General features: G+C 49.7%; 1 protein-coding gene across 1 annotated transcript in view; it reads right to left on the bottom strand.

The window, feature by feature from the left end:
* Nucleotides 1–27,548, bottom strand: part of man1a1 (mannosidase, alpha, class 1A, member 1) — a 77,879-nt gene that overhangs the window by 48,218 nt on the left and 2,113 nt on the right. Inside the window, exon 2 of the mRNA XM_023797179.2 lies at nt 8,837–8,933. Within this exon, the coding sequence (XP_023652947.1) occupies nt 8,837–8,933 (97 nt within the window). The remainder of the gene's footprint in view (nt 1–8,836; nt 8,934–27,548) is intronic.

Here is a 27,548-nt window from a genome sequence, read left to right as displayed (position 1 = left end):
GTCTTGCCAACTGTACATTTATAGGCCTGCAGTTTATCCTTAATATCATATGTTCAAACGAGGCTTACAAAACCCCAAAGAGGCCAAGGGACCCCGTCAAAATGCTGAAGAGCTTTTAACGGTAATGATACCTAAAATAAAGCCGGTATGAAAGGCATGACCTCTCCCCCCTGCTTCCTCCGTTTTAGCTTTAAAGGAAGTTCTGATCATAAGGTTGGCACAACACTGCATTTTTTTTGCATCCTCTTCCAGGAAATGAGCAAATATGTGGTATGAAACACAATAAGAGGGCAAAGTCTAAGGAGAACAACTATCAGAGCCTACAGATCAAAAAACATCTTCAGGCTGCCGCTTATTGGGCAGGAATAACTGTCAGTCTGACCTTGGTTTTGCTCCCATTTATTTTTTATTTTACCGGTTATTGTTCTTGGATCAATAGACCAGGACAACAGGATGGGGCCATGAGGCACCTGCTCTACAATAGCAAGGATGAGAAAGCAGGATGAGGCGCGGTGGGAAGGAACTGGACTAATTTAACGTTATACAGTCAGACCGCAAACCCAGGCAAGCTCAGCTCAAGGAGTGCATGAGTGTTATGGGTCCTGATGTCCAAAATGTGTGTTTATACCATTTCTGACTTTAAATATTCAAGCAATAAAACAGGTGCGGCTACTCATGAATACGAAAGTGAGATCCAGCCGATTTCAATCCCACAAAGGCATGATTACCACCCTTTGGCTTTCAGCCTCCGAGTTACCAAAGCCCAAAATTTCTATTCAGAATATATTTTCACAACATTTCCTGCAATTGACGTTTCAGTGATTTCCCTTATTGTGCTGGGAAGAGAGAAACCAGGGGAAACTAATGTGCATATATTAAGATTTCAGAAATGGCATACAGAGATACACAGGAGCTTACGCTCGCGGTTTGTCTCAGTGAGGCTGGTGGCAGTGTGTTCTCTGCCCTGCCTTAGGTGACACCCAAGGGCCACAGACCGAGCCCCCAGGCTCGGGGCCACAGGCCCCCAGGCTTTCTGCAGGAACTGCACTGGCAGCACCTCAGGGCAAACGCTCCTCTACCTGCATCAATGAGAAGATATATAGATGTTTACTTGCTCCTCACAGACTAGCAAAGAGGCTCGATGGCTCCTATAGGGAGGCAGCATTCCAGAGTCAAAACACAATGACCTCTGGCAGCTTCTGCTTTGTCAAGTGGTCATGGTGATCCAGATAGCAAAGAGCCGAAGAGCCTCACAGGCAAAGGCACTGCAGAAGAAAAGCAGGGAACCCAGCGGCAATCTGCACAAACAGAGCAACAGTACCTGCTGACCTCCTGTTACCCACACACACACCCACACGTTTGTATTTATATCTTTGTGGGGACCATCCATTCATTTCTATGGGGAATAACCTCAATCCCAGCAACGACAACCCTAACCCCTACCCAGCCCTAACCTTAAGTACCATAAGTAACCAAAATACAAGTCTTTTTGAGGCACTTTTTCATTTTTTTGATTGCATTCACAGATTTTTGCGAAAGTTGAGGTTATCCTTGTGGGAAGCGAAAAAAAAATGGTCAAAACCCCTTATTTTGATATCACAGAGACATTTGGGGCAGCGTGTGGCTCAGTGGGCTAAGCCTGTGTACCTGTAATCACAAGGTCGCCGGTTCAAACCCAACCTCAGCACGTGAGTGGGTCCCTGGGCGCCCCAACAGGAGGCTGCCCTTCGCAGACAGCTTACTCTGCAAAGAGCAAGTTGAGGGAGGCATAAAAAATAAAAAAATAAAAAATTCCCCACGGGGATCAATAAAGTATCGATTAAAAAAAAAATTTAATACATTGTAATACATTGAATGTATACATTGCAATGTTATACATTCACACCTGTGGACAATCTGGTACCTGCAATGTTTTTGGACTGTGGGGGAAAACCAAATGAAAGCTCACAATGACATCCGGAGAACATGCAAACCCCCCCCCCCACCCCACCCCACCCCATGGCACATCTTTACACTGGAGACTCGAACCCAGAGGTGTGAGGCAGCACTGCTAATGACTGCGCCATCTTGCCAACTCTAGGTTTCATATTATAAGTATTATGCAGCACATTACTCTGCTTATTTTTGTGTGTATGTGGGGGCAGTAATCAATACACTTGTGCCTGTTTTAGGAGAACAGATCCGAGATGACATTTTGAAATGTTTCAGTTAGACATGGAATACAGGTGTCTCCAGGGCGAGGACCCTGACGTAGTAATAATAATAGTAATAATAGTAATAATAGTAATAATAGTAATAATAATAATAATAATAATAATAATAATAATAATGATTCTTTAGTGATCCCCATGGGGAAATTGTCTTTACGCCTCCCTCAACTTGCTCTATTTTGCTCTAAGTTGTCCACGAAGGGCAGCCACACATAGCAGGGAGCTGGGGGGTTAAGGGCCTTGCTTAAGGACCTGCAGACGTGCTGAGGCTGGGTTTGAACCGGCGACCTTCTGATTACAGGTACACAGGCTTAGCCCACTGAGCCACACGCTGCCCCCGGAATCCACTGAAGCACTGTGCTGAAATTCGGGGGAGAGTATTTAGGTTCTTTGCTAATATTTATGTGTAGTTATAGGGTGTTCAGATCACTCCTGCTCCAGTACTGCCCACACTTGTACCTGGGCACTTATCGGAAGCTCAGCCTAGCTGCACTTATGCCTAGTTGACATCGCTCATACGTCGCTTTGAACAGAAGTATCTGCCAAGCATGTAAATGGGCTCCACGTGTCAGGTACTGTGCACGACCCCAGACGAGGTCCTCGCTTGCAGCCAATGGCTCTCCTGAGTGACCGCTAGAGCAGAAACGTGTTGCGTGAGCCATTAGACAGCCATTCAGGCTGAAAGGTGTCCCCTAACCTCCTAACCGCAGGAAGAGCGATGAGGGATTGTTTCTTTATGACCGGAACGTTGTCCTTGTTTACCCCCAAATCCACAGTTCCTCATGGCAGCCGGTAAGCAAAACTGGTCCCCTCCCGATCCCACGAGGGGCTCATTTGCATGTCGCAGGACAACAGGCCCAAAGTTGTATCCATCAGCAAGAGCAGTGTGAAGCGCGCTGTGCTAAATCAGAGCCCTCGCTACCACGAGCATGACGGGACAGGGCGCTGCCATGGATCCAGTCCAGAACCATGTGGTTATTGGCAACTCTACTTCACTGCGCCACGGGTGAAGGATTTGGGGAGAGAGCAAGATGAGAGGTGGAACACGGAAGGATTATTTAGAGGCAGTGCTGTTGACATTGGGGTGGGGGGGGGAGGGTGAAGGAAGGGCACTAAGGGTCCATCAATCAGCAGCCACAAGCTGGCGAGGAGCTAGGCATTAATGAAAAGGACAGTGGCCTCGCTGGCGCCCCCCTTCCCTGCATCACCGTACTGCATCGCCCACTCAGCTAATTGAATTTTATATGGTGCAGCAGATTTTCGCAAGTGTGCCATCAAATCAAGGGAATCAAATTAAAACATCAGCCTGATTTCCAGAAAGCTCTCCTCCACTAGTAGACACAAACACGGCACATGCACCGGCCGGGGTGGGACACTGCCCCCCCCCCCCCCCCCCGGGGATCCTGACCAAGATATGAGGCTAGAAGCCAGATAGATGGAAGGCCAGTGAAAAGACGAGTGCGGGGCAAGAAGAATGCTGAACACACACACACACACACACACACACACACACACGGTGCCCTCTCTCTCACCGCTGAGGGATCACCCCGTCAAAGCCTGACACATGGAGCGCGGACCAGGTAACGCTGCCAGATGAATCACGGAGCTTAGCTCATTGCTGCCAAGCAGGACAAGCAGATGGAGGAAACCTAGAGGGCGCCCTCTGACAGACCGGGGCGGACGCTCAGCCCGGGAACTCATGGGGGAGGAAGGCGATGAGGTCGCCACCAGGCCGGAGGAGCCCACAGCAGAGCGGGGCAGCACACGGCTGGTCAACCACACTGCTCCGGAAACCTTTCCCAGCTGATAAAGACAGCGGCCATTTTCTATTTGCATCTCGGGATGAGGGAGTTTGACAAGCAAATTAAGTATGCAAAAACACAAGGATTAAAGACATGCACCCCTGCCCCTCCCCCCAGAGCCATGCATGGGTAAAGAGCCACAGGATGGCCCTGTCCTCCACCCTCAACTCCGACGGCACCGCAGCCTTAAAAACAGCCTGCTGAATTATTTATAGGCCGTCCTACAAACTCCCAGCCTCCTGTCATACGCTGCCAGCGTGCGGCTCACAGCACCGGCCCATTAAACTGGGCGAATCCCGGCAGCGGCTCTACACCCCTTCTGAGCCCTGCCTCTGCTCCAGCGTCATCATAGGTGGGGGCAGCTGCCATCCAAATTACCTTTGGCCCCCCTCCCTGCCTTCAGGTTGCTGTGGTCTGGCTTTTATCATGGCGGTTCGAAGCGAACAAGAGAAGCCCCCCCCCCCCACCCAAGGCGCCAAACCCTGGGAAAATGGGGAGAGGGACGTCTAATAATTGAGTATCGATCAAAACACTTGCGATATAGTGAGTATGTGCATCTGCAGCTGCTGAGGGAACATCTCCCTAACCTGCAGTGCATTTGGGGTGTCCCTCCCACCCACTCCAGCCCCCCCCAGCCGCCAGGACCCCCATGGCCTGAGACGAGTTTTGTTCTTGCCTGCTGCAAATCACCCCCGTTTTCAGGGGGCCTGATGGTCTTATTCCAAGGAGATGCCGGGCTTTGGGTGGCACCCGAGCTCCAAGGGGAAATGCATCCTTAATGACTGACATGAACGCAGGGCCCTCGGCCCGGCCACAGAAAAATCTAACCCGCTTCCACTGAAGTGTGAAATGAATTAACAGTCCCTCTGGGCACATTTCTCGTATCACCAGAGAGGGGCCCTGACAAGTTGTTTCCTTCACACTGCCAGCACCGGCAACATTCCTCACATTAGCTACAGGTCAGGGGTCAAAGGTCAAGGGTTGAAGGTCTTCTAGGATTTCACCAACAACACAGATACACAGGTGACGTGCCGGTCCCGTGACCCGAATCCGACCTCTGTTACCTACACAGTGTTTAAAATTAGAGTGTGACGTTGTGCCTGGACAATCAGAGTTCACCGATCATTAGTGGGGGAGGTGGTGGTTTGTAATTTAAAGCCATTCCCCCTGAATGGTAATGAACCACTGCCTTTGATTCTGGACCGACCTCCAGCCACCGAGAAGTGCTCAGCACCATAGATCACACTTAGACTAATTAATAAGAGCAGCGTGAGGCACAGGGCATGTAAGAAGCACAACAGGCTGCCGGGTCCCTAACGGGGCATTTCAGCAGAGCACAGACACCAGATGATTCAGTTGAAAAGGTCGCTAGGAAACAGCTTCATGATTGGTCTACGTGCCGGTGGATGTGCGACCCCCCCACCCCACATCCTGACCACTCTGGATTTCGACCCGCCGATGTCGTTAAAGGTATTGAGTGGTAATTGGCTGCGAAATTGGTCCGGCTGCGTGATAAACGTGACTCGGCCTCCAGTTGACGGGCCCCCCCACTGGCCGCGGGAATTATTAGTGGAATGATCCGTCGACATAGAGATCCACACTTGCGTTATCTGTTAACGGGGGGGGGGGGGGGGGGCTTAAAGATTCCGGCTCCAGCCCTAGTGCTGCATGCGGACAGCACCAAGAACGAGCGGAAACAGTGCAAATGACTCAAACACCATCTGGACAAAGCGTTATTTCATTATATACTTCCCGTACAGATTATTACAGTGCTACAGCGGATGTTTCAGTCTTTTCCCCTCAACAAAAATAGCTCAGACAGAAAGATGGAATATTCGGGCTTGCCGGAGCACTCAAATCTGGAGGGGTCCATCATAAACATGTAAAACTACTACAAAAAAGGCAGGAGACCAAATGAGTGCCGATATTGTTCAGTGACAGAGGTGCAGCCTGAAACCCTAAAGGTACCTTTTAAATTTGTGTCTGCACCATGACAACGCGAATCAAATAAATCAGGCCGGTAACGAGAGCTGGTCTGTCAATGTCGCTCAGGTTCCATCCCCGCAATCCCATTAGTCAAATCCGCTCCCCGAGACATCCCTCACTGTCACTTCACGGCAGCAGGGGGGAGGGAAAGCCATAAACAATGTGTGGCTCATCGGCCCCCCCCCGGGGGGAATGGGTGATCTTCAGAAAGGGCTCAGCACAGGTGGAGGACCGGAGGTCTGGCCAGTTCTAGGAGGAAGACCCATTGTAACAGATGATAAAGAGATTACTGTCGCTGTTATGGGGAGGGACACCAAGGCAGCTGGACCTACAGAGATGGGGCTGTTCACCAGGTTCCAATGGAGGGGGGGGGGGGGGTCAGATTCCTTTCTGCCAACCCCAGGGGTCCAATCCAACCACTGGCTGCTCTGCTGGACAGTCATGGAGGCTCCACAACATTCAGCCACTTATGATAAAAACACCATAAATATTTACAAGGAACCCAAGCTACAAATATTCATTAATCGCACTGGGTCTTACTAGTTAGGACAGCAGACCTCAGCCTTTCAGTCTAAGTGCTACCAAAGCTGCTTCCTACAGGAAACCGTCTGCTACTGACCAAGATACCAAAAGCTTTCAATAGAGAAAAACTGCACAGCAGAGGTGAAAACACTGTACCATGCCATTTCTCAGCAAAAAAAATAAATAAAAATCCATTTCAGAGAAGACATTCAGAGATGTAATATTTATGTTATCCATAAAAAGCAGAGGCTGAGTGTACCAGATTTCAATCCACCTGTTCATAACTCATGGCACACAATATACACAATATTCCCAAACAAAACCCAGCCAATTCAGTGTCTTCCTAATATTTCAGCACCTAGTACTGAATGCCATCTATACACTTGTTTCTGCAGAATTCCCACAATGTAGCCAACACAGGGAGAAGTCGCTCTCTGCCACCCAGTCACTCATGACAGGCAAACCACAAGCCAGTCACTGGCCATCAACTCCTGTCACATGACTGGAAGATCTCAAGCAGCTGAACATTTGGCCAAATGAGCTGCAGGTGCAGGCCCTCAGTTGCTCCTTGCTGTCTTGAGGAGGCTGGGCGCTTCCTGGCCACATGCTTTTCAAACCGGCCTTCAGCGAAAGGGGAATCACAGCCCTGCCCGGCCCTGGCAGACACCCCGAAACAGGCATGTAAAGGAGAGCAGCGCCTTCCTGCTGCGGTGCAAACCGGGCCTTGGTGTTTACCGCGGGGAGGGAGGGAGAACGCCAGCAGGGCCCCCGTTTGAGACCAAAGTGTCTTTGATGGCGCCCTGCAGGGCGGCGCCATTGAGCGCATCCCCATCTGTCTCTCCTCCTGGGAGAGTGGAGAAGGGGCTCGCATCTGTCCAAACAGTTGTAACTCAATTAGTACAAAGTAAACAAACTAAAAAGCATGCAAAGAATGAAATGGAAGACATCTTGCGAGGTAAACAACAAATTCAGCGAACAGATGCAGTGGCGTGCGCGATGTAGAAGCTGGACCATTAACTGATGGCCGTCTGGCAGCCTGAGGTCGGCGATGTCTCCTCAGACCTGTCCTCTGGAGAACAAGGGGGGGGGGGCAACTTATTGCAGTTGCTCATCAATAGGTATGAAGACACTGGCTGCTCTGGCTCCCTCGGGTGAATCAAGGCATCTGAAAAATCAGGGTCATGTTTCTAATTTTTCCTACCGTTCGGACTATTATACAGCGCTATACAGCATTTTGACAGTATTTTCAAAACCAACGCTATCTCAGTATTATGAAATCCAGTAGATAAAATCTGATAAGCCACCGCGATTTTGAAATGTGGTATACTGCAGAGTTTTGGGTGTACTGCTGTATTGCAATAATAGCACCCGATCCTTCATGAATCCCCAGGTTGGGTCACGGGAGCACTCAGGACATGAACCAAAAACTAGGAGGGTGCACCTTTCTCTAAGGCAGGACTATTGGAGAAATACAAAACCAACCTTCCAGCTAACAGTAACACTGCTGCAGAGTCGACCCTGTGACCCACACTGTTTGGGATTAGTCGATCACAGATCCAACAGGGACTGGATGAAGCTCAGGATAACGCCCCCCCCCCCCCACCCTACCTAAAAATCAATAAGCCATCTTTATCACGCACCTGAGTGTGGAGTTAGCCTTAACAGGACGCAATTAGCCAGGCTCCCACGAGCCAGCTTGCCCCTTTCCTCTCAATCAGGAGCTTCAAGTGCATAAAAAGGACTTAATGACAAGTGGGACATTTTGGAAGGAAGAGCTTTTAGCCAGACTGTCCGGCCTGACAAACGTCACCACGGCATTCCGTCAAAAGGCAATTAGGGTACGAAATTAGTCATTTATGCTAATAAGGCAAATCATGCAATACCATAATTACACACTGCTGATGTCTAGAGGATTCATCATTTGCCAGGAAACACAAACGCAAAAAAAAAAAAGAAAAAAGCTGACTAAAGACGTGCCGTGCAGCGCTGAGGTTCCGGGAGTGACACTTATTTCTGGTTCCTTCACAGCTGTCCTGAGGAACACGGCCTTCGGCAGCTGGACTTGGCTGCCTCTTTGCAGGGTCAGTGTTAGTGCAGTGAAATACGACAAGACGATCACCAAGTGCAACTCAGGATCGACGGCAGGGCAAACCAACGTGCCAGCCCCCCCCCCCTTTTAGGAGAGCAGCTGCTGTGCCTGAACACGCCAGAACAGCACCAGGATGCAGCCAGGGATGGTGAACCACAGCCACCGAGCTGATCCAACCAGCACACGATTAAGGACGCCCCCCAGAGGCGGGGCACGGAAGTACTCACCAAACAGATTGCTGGAGTGGCTCTGTTTGGACACCGGCCGGAGCTCATTGGAGCCCCAGGCAAACTGCTTATATTTCTCCCAGGCGAACTTCATCATCTGCAGGGAGGGGGCACACAAAAAAAATACATTAATTTCCCGTTTAACAAAGCAGAACCATTTTACCTCAGACTTATTCATTTTAGTTATTTAGCAGAGGCTTCGGTCCAAAGCTTACAAAAAGGATCTGAGAGCAAGGTCAGCTGGCGTCCCTGGAGCAGCTTGGGATTAAGGACCTTGTTCTTGAGTCCAACAGTGACATTACTCTGCCTGCCATGGGATTAGAACCCACGACCTTCCAACTGTGGGCAAAAAGTGCTAAGCTGCAGAACCACAAGGAGACATTTAAACCCTGAAGAAGCATCGATTCTCACTGAGGCGTCACAACAGGAAGCCCACATGGAAGAAGCGGGAGAAGCACAGCCCTTATTCGAAAGCCACTTATTGGGGGGGGAAGGTGACTGCATGCTGCCTTGGATCAGCTATGGGGGCAGCCGTCAGTGACTTTTGGTTTTGTTGGTATTGCGCATTTCACACACCCCCCCCCCACCGCACATTCCCAGCAGGTGTCAGGCGTGCAGATCAGACTGAAGGTAAAAGTGCTGCAAGCGGCAGGCCTCCCTCGGGAATGAAGGAGCAGCATTAACCTGATTTCAGTGTGAGACACAGGGACACACACACAGCCGTATAGGACAGGGTCACACTGATCACAACAGGACAACCTTAACCCCAACCCAGCCCTAACCTTAACCATAAGTAACTAAAATAAATATGAGACTTTTGGCATTTTTACTTTGATTGCGTTCACAGACCTTTGCGGGGACCTGAAAACTGGTCCCTGCAATGTCACAAGAGAAAAAAACAAAACAAACAAACTGGTCTTTATTACATTAGGGTGGGGGGCATTTGTAATATAAACCTAATTCACATACACACAGTCAGCAAGAGCAATTCAGAGACACTAATTATTTGAACTGTGGGAGGAATAACCCATGGAAGAGCACAAACACCACACATAGAGCTGGGTGCAGGAATCGAATCTACAGCCCAAGGGGTTTGAGACAGAGACCTGATAGAAATGTAGCATATAAATGGAATTAGAGCAGACCGATGGCCTAAGGGTCTGCGTGTTAGTAAGCTTTAAAGGAAACTTGCGTAGTGCATCAAATCAAGCAAATGGTGAAAAATGGAACAGATTTCAGCAACATTATCACCTCCCCCCCCTCCTCCCCAGCCCCCACCAACAGGGATTATATTCCCCTTCTTGGCTTTTATTTGGATTGGAAGCTTTTTGCAGAAAAGTTAAATTGAGCTGAAAAAAGGGTGATAAACAGTGTTTAGTGATGAGTGTCCTTCACAGGCCCCAGAATTACCGCAGAAAGGGGGCTTGGGGGTCCCAATAGTGCCCCCTGCAGGAGAACGGGGGTAAAGATGCTGTTACATTGATAATCCAGACAGAGGCCGTCATGCAGAGATGTAAAGGGGGCCAGATGGAAACATTAAGTTGCTGTAAATGGCACATGAGCTAATGAGGGCTAATACAGAAGCGCTGGCCAATTACAGAGGCGACAGGATGGAACAGCTGGCTGCAGGTGAGGCCGTATCTCTCAGTATCAAATGGGGGGAGAGGCTACTGGGCTGAAATAAACATAAGCTTGGTGACAGTAGGGCTGGAACAGCCAGCGCAGTGGACCACCGCGCCCCAGCGAGCAGAGAATCACCCCCCCCCCCCCAAAGCATCCCTGCAGTCAACTGCCGGCAGCGTGAAGTCATTTGCGGCTCAGCGTGGCCCCCAAATATCAGCTGCCCATCTCATGCGAAATGAGATTAGTGCATCGACTGTGATGCATTGGGAGAAGGAGGGAATAGGAGAAGGTGGAGAGAGCCAGACAGGTACCATGGCTCAGAGAGAGGGAATAAAAGGAGGAGGGGAGAGAGTCAAAGGTACCAGAGAGAGAGAGAGAGAGAGAGAGAGAGAGAGAGAGAGAGAGAGAGAGAGAGAGATAAAGAGGAGGAGGGGAGAGTCAGACAGGTGCCGGGGCAGAGAGAGAGAGAGGGGGAATAAAAGGAGGAGAGGAGAGTCAGACAGGTGCCGGGGCAGAGAGAGAGGGGGAATAAAAGGAGGAGGGGAGAGAGAGGTACCAGGTCAGACAGGTGCCGGGGCAGAGAGAGAGAGAGGGGGAATAAAAGGAGGAGAGGAGAGTCAGACAGGTGCCGTGGCAGAGAGAGAGAGGGAATAAAAGGAGGAGAGGAGAGTCAGACAGGTGCCGGGCAGAGAGAGAGAGGGAATAAAAGGAGGAGAGGAGAGTCAGACAGGTGCCGGGCAGAGAGAGAGAGGGAATAAAAGGAGGAGGAGAGAGAGAGGTACCAGATCAGACAGGTGCCGGGGCAGAGAGAGAGAGAGAGAGAGAGCGAGAGAGAGCGAGAGAGAGCGAGAGAGAGCGAGAGAGAGAGCTTCATTGCTCGAGGTTGTTATTGGCACCCACCCTGCCACCTGCCTGAGGTCAGGTCGGGCATCGCATGGCCCTGCGGCCGCGGCAGGGGCCCGATCGGCAGGGGCCCGATCGGCAGGGGCCCGATCGGCAGGGTCACATGGAGCAGACAAGGCGTGGGAATGCCAGGCATGGAAGCGGGGGGGGGGGGGGGGGGGGTCTCCATGGACGGTGCCCTGCGAGGCCGCTGGTGCTGACGCAGACAAAACCTTTTAAGGCCTGTTTAACATGCACTCCACTCCTGTCAGAGAAACTCTGAAACAGCACAGCGCCCCCCAGAGGGCTGCTGTTTAAAGAGCCCCAGAGGCCCGCAAATCACAAGGTCATCCTGCGTTTTACAGGAACAATCATCTGCTCACTCAAATCCAGTAGAAAGGGCCCGTACTTCAGCTTTGGAGGTATTAACGTAATACGGTATACCACAGTACATTGGGTATAATTTGCAGTAATCTTGGAAGGTAGAGATTTTCAAAGGCAACACTATTGTTGGGGGCGGGGGGGTAGACTTTGCATACGGCAGTATATCTGGAAGGTATCGCAGTATGAAAAATTAGATACCGCCCAAGCCTATAATAATACCGGGGAGCGTATGTGAGGTGACCCTGCTGAACACCAATTACAGGCCAATGAATGCATCTGAAGTCCAAACAGCACCAGGCCTGCCTAGTGCACAGCAGCGCCTCAATGTGGAGGCAGGAACGTGGCGCGTCTCACTGCCAAGCCGTCCGGCTGCTTCTGGGTCTGCCAGGACCACACACACACACACACACACACACTCTCCGCAATAGCTAACTCTGGGTTTCGAGCCAGAGAGACAGTGAGGGGGTGTAAACTTGGTTGCCGTGGCACAAACCGAGAATTATGGGAAGCTTTCAAACGGCACGGGGGAGGACCGTCGGAGGACGAGTACTATCAGAACTCTGCGGCGGTTTGGATCACAGCTATAATCACGAGGGACTCACCACTGCGGCTTTCCATGAAATCTAATCATAGCCACAAATTACAGTCGGCAGGGTGCCTGTTCGCTTCTGTTTGTGCGGAGGCCTCCTACACACCTGAAAGGTGCATGAGGGCGGCCCGCCCGCGCCGGGGGGTGTGCCCAGGGTTCCCCCTGCAAATGCCCCGTGCCCTGAGAGCGCAAAGAAAACCAGCCTGAAGCAGCGCCACGAGGAAGCCAGCCGGCCAGCTGTGGGCCTTGTTAGAGGAAATCAAAAATACCTCAGCCTATAAAAAAATAGGTTGGGGATACTGAAAAAATAAACATAGAAGGGTGCCACAGAGTTAAGGGACTGGGAGAACTCCCACACGGACTCACACAGCTTAGCCGGAAGAATGGTAATGATCTCTAGGGTTTTTGCTCCATCTCTCCTGGATGAAAACAAGATAACAACCACGCAGAAGACAGGACTTGCAGCTTTGACTCACTCCTCATTTCGTTCGTGTGAGAAATCATGCAAGTCTCAAACGAGGCTTAGGCGGATCTAAAAAACATATCTCTACAGGGTGCTGGAGGTCTCACATCATCTCTTAATCGTGAGCTGAAAACCCCAACAGCTTCTGACCTCTTCTAATCAAATCAAAGTCTAAAATCTAATTTTTTCCGCGGGACTCTGAACATCTCATGTTAAAATCTTTTTTTCCCCCCATACAGATTCTCAGATAGTAATTTTAGCAGAAGCATTTCAAGACAGTAGAGATACTTCGCAGAGTTAAAAATGATATATCCAGAGCTGAAATGAAAAATCCAGCTCTCGGCAGAAAAATCGCATTACGCGGAGTTCCGCGCTCTGGCTGCCGGACAAAAACGAACGAAAACAAAACAGTGATGCACAAAGTCATATGGTATAAAATAAGGTTTCAGCCACAAAACAGATGCATAGAAAAAGTCAACAGATGTTTAACTTTGCAGGGGAACGTGGAGGCACCCCCCCCCCAGCAAAATCCTGGCACCCAGCTGGGAACCAACCGCGTTTCACATGTGGCAGAATCGACACGATGTGCTAACAGCAAGCCTGACAGACACTGCGAGATCGCAGTGGATGATGCAACAACTTGATGGATGCTGGCTTTCCGTCACATGGAACTGCCAGGGCAGCAGACACTGTCCCTGTCGCAAGCCAACAAGGGGGGGGGGGGGGGGGGGGAACGGGACTGAAAACCTCATCTGTTTCAGCAGCTGCTGCTTGTTGATACACCAGGTCCTTTTGTTCATCGCCGCTTGGAAAACCACTGACCACAGGCTGAAGCTGGTAAGCCAAGGACTGTTACACCATTAACACATCTTACCACTAGCGTTGTGGATACAGAAACACACACGGACACACGTTACATACATTTGCAGGGACCGTCCATTCAGAGAAAATGCTAATCCCAACTACCCAACTATGACAACCTTAACTCCAACCCTTTTTTGCAGTTTTGATTGCAGTCACAGATTTTTATAAAACTGAGTTTCCCCTTTTGGGCACCAAAAAAATGTCTCCACAGGGTAAAAATAACAGGTTTTCATCAAACGTCCCAACAATGTAATATATATCTCACACACCCATGTGGAGTTTTAGTCTCCATACAGAGCCAAACAGAACGACAGTCTCGGGATTATGTTTTATTGACTTATCTGTTAGAGTTGCAAGGTCCGTTTACATTTTGTCTCCTCTGTTTTTTGTCTTCCGTCACTGGGGTAAAGGCAATGGACTCTGTACATCTCGGGGCCGTCTATATAGCGCCTGCTCAGAGGTCGGTAGGTACAGGTAGTGACATCTTGGCAGATGTCATTTTACTTTTGATTGTCTGTGCTGTAAAAGTTAGGCTGCCTTTATGATTATCATGGTATCAGATAACATACACGCGGGATATGAGGAAAAATTTATTTAAGTGGGCATTTAAGGAACCAATTTTCATTTGGCCACTCCATTGTAACAGGTTTCATGTTTGCATGTTTGTGTAATTTATATAATCTGTAAAAATCTGTAAAAAAAAGAATAAATACAATCATGGCATTAAAGTACTAATGCGGCCTTGGCATCTGATCTGTATATAATTGTACTTGTCCTTCCGAAGGACAGGACAGGTATTTAAGGACCCCAAGCCAGCACCTTCTGGTTACGCTCCTTGCACTGAAAGGTGACATCCTGCTTGCTAAAGAGCCAAAGCAAACGGCTCTCTGGGACAGTGGAGGACCACAGGGAAGAGACAGATACTCTGAACAGTGGAAATTACAGGGGGGTGGTTCTCTGTGCAAACACATCATCTCAACTCAACAACAAACAGTGGAGTCTTGTTAACATTCATGAAAATCAGAGAACGCACCGCCAGCGGCACCAGCTGCGTCCTTATCGCCTCCGATGGCGGGAGCACGGGGTCCATTTCAAGCTGCAAAATATGTAGATCAGCTCTCGACAGACGCACGGCTCTGTTAGAGGATGCCTGTTTGGAGCTGCTGACTGTTTGCAACCGTGTACGGTATGGAGCACGATGGCGGGCTTCATCTTCAGCTGTGGCGGGGGAATATCTACAAAAGGGACTAAATTATCCAAAACCAGGGCAAACTCATTCTCTCTACCTAACCCTACCACACTTGAGGACAATCCACTTAAAGTGAGACTTATAAACCCCGCCTGAAATGACAGAGAGGAGATGTTTCAGCAGGCCAACAAGCCTCTTCTGAAGGTGGGGGAACCCCTCCATCCATAAGCTGGATGACTGGCTCCCTGACGACGAGAGATGGTCCGATGACGACCAGTTAAGTGGTAAATATTGGGTAAAATGCTCCATATCGCACTCATGTCTCTGCAGAGGGCCTTGCTCAGTGTACAGGTATTGCCCATTTGCCTCTCAGAAGAGCGCCCCTTACAGGACCTTCTGCCACAGGTAGCTACAGGCCCCGCCCAGTACAGGCTAGTTTCTCCCATCAGCACGTTCCCTTTAAAACTCTGGAAACACCATCCAGATGTGGTGCCATTCTAGAAAAAGCCCGCACCCCCGCCATTTTAGATGTGCTGTGAGGTGCTCACAGAGTAACCTAGCCGGGCCTCAGGCAGTAATAAAGGGGTATTCAAGGGGGCGTCACGGCTCCCCCTTCAGGGAGAAAGGTGGAAGAACAGGGCCCTGGGCAGAGAGAAATATTTGCCAGAGTGAGGGTTCCATTTTCGTTTGTGGCTCAGATCACTCATCTGGGGGCAGCCTGGCTGTGAATGACGACGATTCTCTCAGACCGACTGGTGAGATTGGCAATCACTGCACATCAGACTGGCAGGAGGGCATTCCTGAGAAACAGGTGCCGCTTGAATTTCCAGTAAAACATGGATAAGTGCATTAATCCACTGCTTGGCCCGCATTGGTCTGTGTGCGCCTGCCCCTCTCATTCATAACACCAGCCCAAGGGAATGGGAAGCCATATGAAGGAGGCTGAGAGCTCAGCTGGGAACGTACCACAGGGCACCGGTTTGGGCAGGGCTCACACAAGGCTCTGCTGCTGCTGTTTTGGGTTTGATGCCTTGAACGCAGCCCAGCCCTGGCCGGGTCCTGGAGAAGCACCCCGATGTCCTCTGGAGGACACACAGACAGGTTTGGTGCCGCTCACGCCTGGCATGGCGTCGCGCACCTGCAGGCTGAATTCCGTTGGCGCTTCTGCTTAGAGCGTCCAGTCCTCTGCAGCCTGCTCTGTCTGACGCTGTTTACACAACAACCGCCGCCGCCGCAGCACCTGCACGTGCCCAGACAGGATCTGCTCACACCCCCAGCCCCCGCCCGACATAACGGCTTTCTAAGAGGAGGGCCACTAGCGTTCTGCTAAATGTTACAGCAAACGGAATAGCGAGGTCACACAGATTTGAGAACAAGCACACCGACACACGTAGGGCCGATCACCCAGGGACTTTTACTGCACCCTCCAGCTTGGCAAGCCTTTCACAGCACCCTGGGAACTCCCCCCTGCTCCTCCAAGAGGTGCCCCAGGGGCGACAGGGGAGTCCTGGATAAGAAAAACAAAAACATTTCCAAAAGCACGCCTTCCTGTAACAGCAACTATGGCTGAGCGTATTCTGCTAAAGTGAGGCTACAATAGAATGGCGGAACAGTCAAGCTAAACCTTACGGCACGCAGCCGCTCAGCCACACCTCCCATCCACCACAGCCCTGCAGGGTATACAGAATCTCTGTTAATTAGCATTGATTTACACCTACACTGGGCGAGACGACCTTTATTCAATTAATGGCTGTGATAAGTGGAAACTTTGACCCACAGAACTCAAGAGTCACACACCACCTCTAATAGGGAAGCGAGACCGGCTGCTAGAAACCACCAGGAGGCGCCCTGGATCTGAAGAGTCCTGTTTGAAGTGGGAGCATCAGAGTGACGATGGCAAAGCACGCCCCCTGGTGGACTGTGAAGGTCTCCTCCATTCATCTGCAGACACCTTCCATACCAGCCGTACCAAGGACCAGAACCAGTTCAAAAAGATCCGAGTACTGAGAAATGGGGACAGGCGTCACCTGAAAGTCACCGACTCGCGCGTTAGCAAGGAAGCTAACATACCTTCTGAAAGTGTATCAGTTGGTTCGCGTTCGTTGGCGCCCCCTTTGACAAATGAATGGAAAGGCAAGTGGGGTCGAGGAGCATGAGGCCGCATCCAAGCTTACTGACTGGTCCCACTGATCCTAGTAGCAGTGTGCTGCTGGAGGACGAGGGCCCAGGGAGCCGCCACAGCGCCCACTATGGGTGTCAAACAGAGCTACAGGCCAAGCACTCAAACAGGAAGTGGACTAATGGTTGCAGGCCACACAGGTCTTATCCAACTTCCTCATGCTACACACAGCTGCAATAATGCAGGCCAGCTGGTTCTGACAGGTCTGATCACCTGACTACACTTAAGAAGCCGGTGTGTCCTGGGAACACCTTGGTATCCCTATGAATGAGCTGGTTACTGGAGAGAGGGAGAGCTGGGCATCACGGCTTTGCCCACTGCCCCCATGGCACCAGACCTGCATAAGCAGTGGAAGATGGAAGGATGGAGTGGTGGTGGGGAAAAAACACAGTTGGAGAGATTTTCATCAGAATCACCCCAGATCAAATTCAGATAAGCAGCAAAATCATCAAATACATGTTTCTACGGCACAAAAGCCTGTATAAAAGTATTCAAAAAAAGCACATGCAGCTTTCATGACTGAAAGCACAGAAAATCAAGACGAACACCACAGCACCACAATCAGATGTCCCACGGATAAGCTACAAATTCGGGCTGCACATCCTACGCTCAATGGAACAATGGCACATCCTTGTAGGACCTGAACACCCCAGAAGTTTACAGACCCGTATCACCACCTTTAGGATGGTTAGGGGTGTCTCTCGAAATGTATTCATATTTCAAGCTGGGTGTCCCATACTCTCGTCCTATTTCGAGCTGATGCATGTCAGCCCCAAAACGCATTTCTTTACGCAGTCTTCACACTCAATTCGATTAGTTTTTTTAAGCCTATTTAGCCAAACCCCATCCCTTCAAGCGTCAGTTATCTCTCAGGGAAAACCCTTGAGGCATTAACGATGCGTGAAAGAGCAGTCAAACTTCACGCACATTGTGCCTCTCTACTCATAAACCCGGAAACACTGATACGGAAATCGTTACAATAATTCTGGAGAGCTTTGTTTCGGTTTCAGCCGGGGGGGGGGGGGGGGGGGGGGGCGGGGGTATATCAGTAGGGGTGCCGGCCGCATGCTGCGATTTCTGCAGAAGTCTCATGCTAGCAGCTGCATCCCTATGAGATTCATTCAAAGCAGAATCTCATTTGCGTCTGATGGCAATGTAACAACAGTGGCCACATAGTTCCATGCCCCTTCACTCTCACGAGCGCTGGGTCAGCTGGGTGCCTCGGGGGGGAGGGAGGGAGGGGGAGCCCCGACTTGCCTGGCTGGCTGAAGCCCGACACACCAGGACCCTCGTCAAGCACGTCCGTTAAATGCTTCACCCTCCTCGGCGCTATTTTTAGAAACTAATTATCGCGGGACAAAAGCAGCAACGTCAGCAAAGCAGAGGCAGGTGGCATGCCGAAAGCCCAGCCGAAGGGCCGCTAATGCTCAGGGGCTTTTTCCACGCTTCACACGGAATCACGCCGCATGAGATGCGGGAAATACGGACGGGAAATGGCGAGGTGGCAGCTTGGGCATCGCATCTGGGCTCCGGGGGGGGTGGGTGGAGATTTATGTGCTGGCATTTAAACCCTCAATGTTGACCAAGAGCAACAAGTACGCAGCTTTGCAAGAGGGGGCGCCGCAGTGTGCAGTGCTGTGGGTAGTGTGCAGTGCTGTGGGTAGTGTGCAGTGCTGTGGGTAGTGTGCAGTGCTGTGGGTAGTGTGCAGTGCTGTGGGTAGGCTGTTAACATGCTCAGAGGTTACGATCCATTTGCTCGGGTACAGCGGGGGGCTGCCAGTGACATTGGTGCCTTCAAATCATTTACGCACATAATCCCCCCCCCCCCCCCGTATGTCCACACCGTGTGGGGGTAAATGGTAGAGGTTAAGGCCCAATCTTCCATCCAAACCCCAAACCCCACACAGAGCTCGGGGTGCCCCCCCCGTAGAGGTCTGCCCCCCCGCATCCTCCAGCTTTTCACTTATCCCTCAGAATAAATGTCAACAGGCAATCAGCAGGACACCGGGAGGCATCGGAAGCCAGAGGCGGGAAGTTCAGGTCTAGGAAGTGCAAATCCAAACCAAGGTTTCGTTTCAACCAACCACTTGAGTACTCTGTGACCCTGTACTCTACTGGTTGGCGGAAACAAAACCTTGGTCTGGATTTGTACTTTCTGGTCCTGAACTTTCCACCAGGCGATAGCTAAAAATGCAGCAGAGCACGCAGTGGCATGGGCCAGAGGGGGATGGAGTGGGGGACCGTCCCGGTCAGTAGGCGTGGGGCTGGCGGAGGGAGCAGCCTCTGTCATCTAAAAATGGAACAACGCACCGTCTTTGCACTGAAAACTGCATCACAGGACATTCCTGCAAACTGCTAGAGCACTAAAGCTGCTCTTTTTCCATACTGCTCTAGTGTTAAAATTACAGCGGGGAAAAATAATTATTATGGATGAAGAGATGAATCATTAATCTGCTGCTAACACGGGCCAGATTTATTTTTGGCTTCTACGGAATTTGCTCAAAATTTTAAAAAAATGTCCGTTATCTGCAACACGAACATGACACGGCCCACTCCGTAATGCTTTACTCTCCAAACCACTATTCCCAGCGATTTTCTCCATAAACATAGAATTCAGGGTTTTACTTTAATGAGGGACTAAACAATGCAACAAAACGCACAGCAGAGAGGAAAATAAACTGAATTTCAGACTGGCGGTGGCAGCAGGTCAAGCTAGGTCTGAACGGTTCTGAAACGAACCAGGCCCTGAACCTGCCGGCCCGGATGCATCACCGCGGATCCTAATGCTCCATTTGACAGAATCTCAAATCGCTTTCTCTGTAAATCCACTGTTTGTTCTGCCACATGTGGCAGATCAGATGGGGAAAAAAAAATAAATCAATGCTTCTTTGGGCTCTTTGTATAAGACCATGATAGACCATTCATTGCACATCACACTTATAATACACATATCCAGGCTACCTAATTAAGACTAACACATAAATGAGGTATTTAATCTGTTTACCTACAATTTATAACAGAAACAAACATACCTATCAATCCATGCATCCGTAAATACACCCCCATTTATCCAAAACAGGACCACAGTGACACCCAAAGATTAAAAATGAACAATCAATCCATCCATCCATATTCCAACTGCTCCTCCTGGTCTATGCTCTACGTTGTTTTGGGTTGGTCCCCTACTGTCAATGACCAGTACATGAAGACCGATAGGAGGGGAGAAAGATCACTCGATTAGCAAATAAAACCCATCAACAAAGCGTTAAGCACAATGGTTGGACAAAAGAAACACAAATTCCTGACTTTACCCGGCTCGGATTAGTGTGAATACAGCGGTCACTAATGGCCCACAGGTCTTGACAGCGCTGGCATTTCATCGTCCTTGAGCACAACGCTTGTGGAGTAATTCTGAAGGCACATTTAGATTTAACCTTAAACCGGTGCATTACAGACTTGACCTTTCAGCTAAATGCAACAATTAGGTCTGACTCTGCTTGCTGACACAAGGCTAATTAATGAAGGTATTATGAAAGGTAAATCAATAATTCTCTTCCTGAGGCCCAACATAAATATAGGCAGGTCAGCTCATTAAGAGTCCCATCACAGGCTACACTGTATGAGGATAAAATTAAAATTCTTCCTGTGGGTGCGGGGGTGGGGGGGGGAGAAGAGTAGCAGAGTGCTCAGTTTAACCATGGAGTGTCCCATCGGGTCAACACTCCAGTTACAGGCACATCAAAGCGGGACGTGGACATATAGTTGCAGGAGGGAACTTTGCCCTTGAGCGGAGGGGCCAGCTGTTAGCGATGGCCGGCCGGCCACCCACCCCCCCCCCCGAGAAGCGTGACATTAGTGAACCATCAGCTGACACCGGTATGTGTTATAATGTACAGAGGGTTTTGCTTTCTGCGCAAGTAGATGTGAAAGGATAGGAAACAGGAATCTTTACAGCCACATGACAAATAAACAGATTACCGGGATAGAGATGTCAAAGTCTGCGGCAGGAAGAGAAAAAAAAAAGGCATTCATAACTAGGAGATCATAGCCCCATTCCATTGAATTGCACAGAATGATTTGATTTGGACGACTGTGGCTGGAACAGCGGATATTTCTCCCAGTCTTCCTTGCCAGAACCATTCATACGAAACACTCGACTCGAGGGCCGTCGGCAGGGCAGTTTCTGCCCCCTTCCCCAACCAGGAGCACCCGCAACAACAGTGCCCATGTTGCCTTGGAAACCAGAACAGCGCACCGGAAAACGATGCCCTACCGACCACCAATGACGTGCGTCTGCAAAGGTCACGCGGAGGTGATCGATTCCTTTCTCGCTTTGCTCTTCCAGAAACAGAATGCTTTCCTCCAAAATAAAAGGAGCAAAGGAGCAAGCACAGAAAGCATGGGATGGGGGGGCAGGAGGGGGGGTAGCTAATCTCCACCCAACCTCTAGCCTAAATGTGCATCATCCACCCGTCCGTGGCGACATAACCCTGATGCCCCAAGACCGCCAATGCTCTCACTAAAGTAAGCATCACAGACCCTCTCCTAGGCACCGAACAGCCAAAGCTTTAATCGGTAAACTTCGGGTGAGGTTCCTTCTCATGGAAGATGAAGCTTTCCAGAAAACAAGCGCGAACCAATATTCTGTTGACAAGGCCGGAGTGTCTGATCTGAAAGCCCTCGGCTTCTTTAATGTCTCCACAGCAGCGCGTGCGACACTCCACGTTCCACTTTCCACAAAACAAGCACAAAAACAGAACAAAACAATGTTGTTTCGATCCATGTTCTTGCTACTCGCTCTACACCACACGGGAGTCGCTCGTTTCCCGCGGCTGCAGGGTGCGCGGGAGGCCCCACCCGGCCCATTACGGCTCCGAGGGCATCCATTACGGCTCCGTGCTCCTGCTGGCCGCCATGGCCAGAAACGAGGCTCTCGGAGCCGACGATAACTCGACACGAAGGAGGGCAGGATGCTGCCCAGATCGGGGAGCAGAAACAAACACAGACTGACGAGCCAGTTTCAAAAGAAAACTACCTAAAGGGCAAAACACAGCGGCATGCGACACAGGAATGACTTAATATCCTTTGTACTGCCAGCGGACTGCTGGCCTCAGATGATGTAACACTAGCGTACACAGACAGTCTGGGGATTAATTAGTACTGGGCCATAGGACCGCAGTTAGTGTGATTCCGCAGCCCTGTGAATAAGCCAGGCCACAGCGTTCAACCACAAATCATTTATTAGAATTAATTGCAGCATTAATGCTACTCATATTAAGCGTCAAACAAACTGCTTAATGGTACAGTGCAAAGACCAATCTCCTACACAGACTCTATTACTGACAGCTGCTTAGATGGCAGACAGTTTTACACATTTTCACAGCCCTGCTTAAAACAGACGGACGTTCACATTTAAATACCTATCCGAAGGTCCGACGACGCTCTAGCTACTGCGCCGGGAACTCTCTCAATCCAACCTCTTGTCCCACGATTGGCTCGCGCAAAACAAACTTCTCCGCATATGTTTTTCCCAAATGACATATAGCGACTCACCTTGAGGCCACTTCCACAAGGAGAAATTACTGGAGCTTGGCAAGATTAACGTCGAGGAGACAAGGACACGGAAGAACGGAGAGGGGAGAAAAAAATGGAAGAAAAAAAAAAATAAAAAATCACAGGAAGGGATGTGAAAACGCTCACAGGAGCCAGCAGTATCAGCTTGGGGGCAAGAAGTGAAAGGCGGCGGGGGGCAGCCCCAGAACAGCTCTCTAAGCCAGCAGGGCCAACGAGGACGTCACTGCAGCTGGTTAAACATCCCCAAAGCAATCTGGGTTAGCGTCTACTGCAGGCCCGTATTTAAAAGCCTTCTCCGATTTTATCCGTAGAATGTAGCAGGCAGGGAAGCTTATCTGGTTACTGCCAATCAGGGGGAGCGCCATAGATGGGGGTGCCGAGGGCATGAGCGAATACTACGCAAAAGCGCCCCCTAGGCACGTGGGGGTCCAGCTATACCTGTGAAGACCAGCCACCTGCCATACAAGCAGCCATGGTCCCGAGTCCCTTCTCAGTTTTAATCAGCTGCTGGCATCGGGTAAGGGCCCAGAGGACGGATGCAGCGAGGAAGCCGGGTGTGTCGTGTCTCGCAGGAGGCCACCGTGGGAGGCTCCGGTTCCAGGTGGACCCAAAGGACAATAAACGATCTATCAATTCCAGACTGACACAGAAGAGGTGGAGCAGGAGAGAGACCGAGGTGGGGAAACCCAACACTCGTTCCAAGGCTAAAACACTGACGGTTCAATCCTGTCCTGTGCCTGACCTGCCCTCCTGCGAGACCCGATACAGCTCCAGATCCGACAATGGAGTCCTGAAGGGGCTGCCACACTATAACAGCCCCACGACACGTCCACGTCACTCCTCCAATCGTGACAGAACATCCTCCCGCTTCCTGCCCCGCACGCTTTATCATCACGCCCAGGACAGAACAGCGGGCCCGCACCTTTCCAAACCAGGTGCATAGACTGAAGCGTACCCAAGTTGCAGAGCAGTTACAAACTAGATATTTAAAATATACAGTATTACAGAATAAGTGTAAAAATAAATTAGCAGCAGCTCATATATTACAAGCCAGCTTGAGGCAAACGAGGAAAACGGCCCTGTGCCAGGTAATAAAACAGTAACTAAAACGAAAACATTAACGCGACAAATCTCTCTTATGTAGCGCAGCGGGTACCGAGCCCAGCAGCGCTGCGGTTTAATCAGTCAAACAAACCTCGCGGGGCCTTCTGCCGGGATGTACTCGGGTTACAAAGCCGCCCGCTCTCTGGGACACGTGCGGCAACTCATTTACATGACGGAGGGCCTCACCACCAGCATCTGCTACTGGGAAACATCCAGCACGACCCGTCAGACGCGACTGAAAGGAAGAGAAAGGTCACGAGGCCCTACGGCTTCAGGAGGTAAACAAACAAGCGCAGAAACCTCATTAAGAAGCTGTCTTGTGCTTCCTGAGGTGTCCAGGAAGCGGAGGGAGGGGGGTTTTTTGGGGCGCGGCCCAAACAGACAGAGGTGCCGCTTAATTACTGACTGCCGCTCAGGAAATGCAGGACACACCTCCTGTGCTAAATCCCCAGTTTCCTTTAGCTCTTAAGTTTGGGATAAACGCTCTTGAAGCTTCGTGAAAAGCAAGTGTCTTTTCCTGCCTTTTCTTGTTTGAATGCTCCGCATACTGAGATGCCTAAATGTCAAAAAGTGTGAAAGAAAAAGCCACAGCAGTGCTGCATTTGCGCTAGGATTCCAGCATGCCCCCCCTCCCCGCACATTTCTGTTCCACCGGCAGAAACTTGAGGAGAACTTAACGCCCTGACAACGCTCAGACTCACATAAGACCTACGCACTGTCGTTCCAGGAGGGCTTCGAGACGCGAGAGCTGGCGTGAGAAAAGGCCAGACCGCACCCCCTCTCCTCCCTGCAGGCAGGACATGCTACACCGGTCTGTGAAGAGCCTCCACACCTTCCCACGAATCCATTAGAGCCACAAAAGACAGCGGAGGAGAGCAACAGTCACTCGTACGCAAGCTCGCAGATTAAATTGATTAAAAGCTTATTTAAATCCCGATAATGAGAGCATAAAAAAAACGGAGACGTTGGGAGGGTGTATATGCACTTGTGCTGTGCTCTCAAGTGATCACGTCTGTTACAGTAAATGAATATGCGAATAAAGAAACAAAATGAAACAGCTGCATTGTAAACTGCAAGAAACCAGTTAGTACATACCGAGAATGACTGAACGGCAAGGACCGGTGAAGTACCCGCAGTCCCTGAATTTCTGGGAGGCTAAAGAGGCCTGTGCTTCGAGGCATGGGGCAGGATGTAGGGCACGAACGGACACGTCGCATGTACTTGTGACAGCTACACACTTACAGGAGAAAGCTTGTCACGTGCACGATGAGGCTGGCCAACCGCCACCGCAGTGGAATTTGAAGATGTGAGCTTTAATTGCCAGTGTGATGGCGCTCAGTGGGCGATTAATGGAGAATTGCGTTATTAAAAACAGCTCGATTAAGACGTGCAAACCAGCAGTCCTCAGTCCACCTTTACGATAACAGGTTTAGGCAAAATGAAATATTGCAGAAGAGGCCGGGCCAGATCACGTTTCTACTCATGCACCTGGAAAAACAACATCGATTACTCACATTTCTAAAGTGCTGATTCAAAAAGCCATCTGACGAAAGCTTCTGTAAAGGATCCATACTGAGTGAGGCTCGTTTGAAAGGATCTCAGAAAACGAAGACTGCATGCCTCGATAAAAAGGACAATGTTGCCACATATGTAGGGATGTACAGTGTAACAAACGTCACATGAAAAAGGACTTTGACTTTTCAATGACTACATAATGATCAAAAATGCAGCTACATAGGCGAGTTATGTCAGGCAGAACACCACCTGGCAGGATGTGTCAGCTATAAAAGAGGCCTCCACAAGCTGAACTTTGATTTGTAAAACAGCTAGTAACAGCTAGGTTCCATAAGGCTGGTGATTGAATTGCAGGTGCGCTGGTCACAAAAACTGCAGAAGTATTTAATGTGCCAAAGAAAGCAGTCAAAAAATCCTGACAGCATTCGCCAAAACAGGACGAGCTGCATCTGGAAACAGGAACAGTAGTTACAAGATGAAGCTCACCAACAGCGATAGACCCACAATGGATAGTTACTAAAAAACACAAAACCAAAGAAACAAAATCAGTACCTCTGTGACCCAGTCTCTACAAGAACCGAAGGTACTAAGCCTCACTGATATAGGATTTATATAGCAGGCTGCAATTTGGAAACACCTGTATCCAAGGCCAATTCGCAAAGACCCATACTCTAGTGTAAGGAGCACAACACCTAAGCAAAGAGAGGGAAAAAAATCAATATGGTCTGATGAGGCATCTTTTCCCTCTTCTGAACAGGTGAAAGTGAAAAGATGCGTTCAATCGAGTAGCCTGAAGTGAGCAATTATGCCTGAATGACACGGCATATTCATACTATGTCCAAAGAATATGGGAAGTTTTTCCAAAGGATCCATTCTATGATGCAAACACTGGTCCCTCATGATGTGTCCCATATCCTGCGATAACACTACCATACTGCCTGCTAAACCTGGGTTTCCCAAACCAGTCCACTTTTTGGCTCCTAATTTTGCTACCAGGAGGTCTGAGAGTCCCTGTGGACTGGCTTGGTTAACACTGTGCTAAACAACCTTCAAACTGGCACCATACACACCATGCTGAAATCAAACACCTTCTACTTCTCCAGTCACCATATTTAAACCCCACTAAGCTTTTATGAGATGTCTGGGAGCACCCTTTTCATCTATCAAACTAGTGGAGCCTTATGCCCTTGCAGAACGATGCAAATATCCCACTACAAACAGCTCAGAACCTGCATGAAAGCATTAAAAGAATACTGAAAGTGAGGGCCTGCCCCTTAAGGCCCTAAGACAATTTTTTGTTCCAGTTTCCCCAACTAAAAATTCCCCTTTACTATGCATGTACACACACACAAACATAAACGTATAAATACATACATAATTTCTCCATGCCTGTAAATCCCTAATCTGGTCGGAATCTAATTAGAAGCTTACACAGACCCTGAGAGGAATCTGCTGAGCTGTGGAAGATACCCAAGCAGACGAACCAGAGACGTGGCCGCGACCATCTACTGCACTGCCAGGCAGAAGGGGAGTGCGTTTCCCCGGGCAGGTCCCCAGCCTGCCACCAGGCTGCACGTTCCAGCAAGGCTGCCACACAGCACAAGCCTCTACCCATTATACTCATGCTGCGGAGGCCATTCGTACTGAACAGCGACTGATGACTCAATAAGATAAGATAAGAAGGGTTTGCTGCTAGACTAAGGCCCTTAACAGACACATGCAGAGGAAAATTTACCAAATAACCCTATTTTATTCTGTTATTTCATTAACAGGTATACTTGTCAAGTAAAAAAAAAAAAAAAAAAGGCAGTATACACACCACCCCTCTTTCATGCCAGCCCAGAATGAGGCTGAACAAGAGCAAACTAGGCCAATTTATTTATTCTGCTATCACAGTGAGGTAACCTGACCAGAGGGCTTTGAATGTACTATTATGAGGTTAACAACTCACAGGGCTAGCCTAGTAAAAAGATACATTACTGCAGCACTAACTTATCTAAGGGCACAGCACCTGAACATGATCACAGCACAAACTTAAAACGCATAAAAACCCAACTACATTCAGGTATGCTGACCAATTTAAAATGTTTCTTGGGTTCATCTAAAACGCTGTTTCCTAATCTGGTCCTCGGTGACCCACAGACAGTCCACATTTGAGCAGAGGGAGCAAAAATGTGGACTGTCTGGCAGGGAGCTGGGGGGGGGGAGGGGGGAGCAAAAACATAGACCAACTGTAGGCTCCCAAGTACCAGGTTTGGAAATATTGATTTAAAACACTGGTTTTAATTCAGCAATCACCTGCTCTGGGTGTACACCAGTACACAGTTCTCTTGGAGTCCAGTGAAG

Source organism: Paramormyrops kingsleyae, chromosome 19, assembly GCF_048594095.1.
Source record: "Paramormyrops kingsleyae isolate MSU_618 chromosome 19, PKINGS_0.4, whole genome shotgun sequence".
In the NCBI taxonomy this organism is placed as follows: domain Eukaryota; kingdom Metazoa; phylum Chordata; class Actinopteri; order Osteoglossiformes; family Mormyridae; genus Paramormyrops; species Paramormyrops kingsleyae.
The sequence above is the reverse complement of the archived record's forward strand: the minus strand, read 5'-3'. Positions and strand labels throughout refer to the sequence as shown.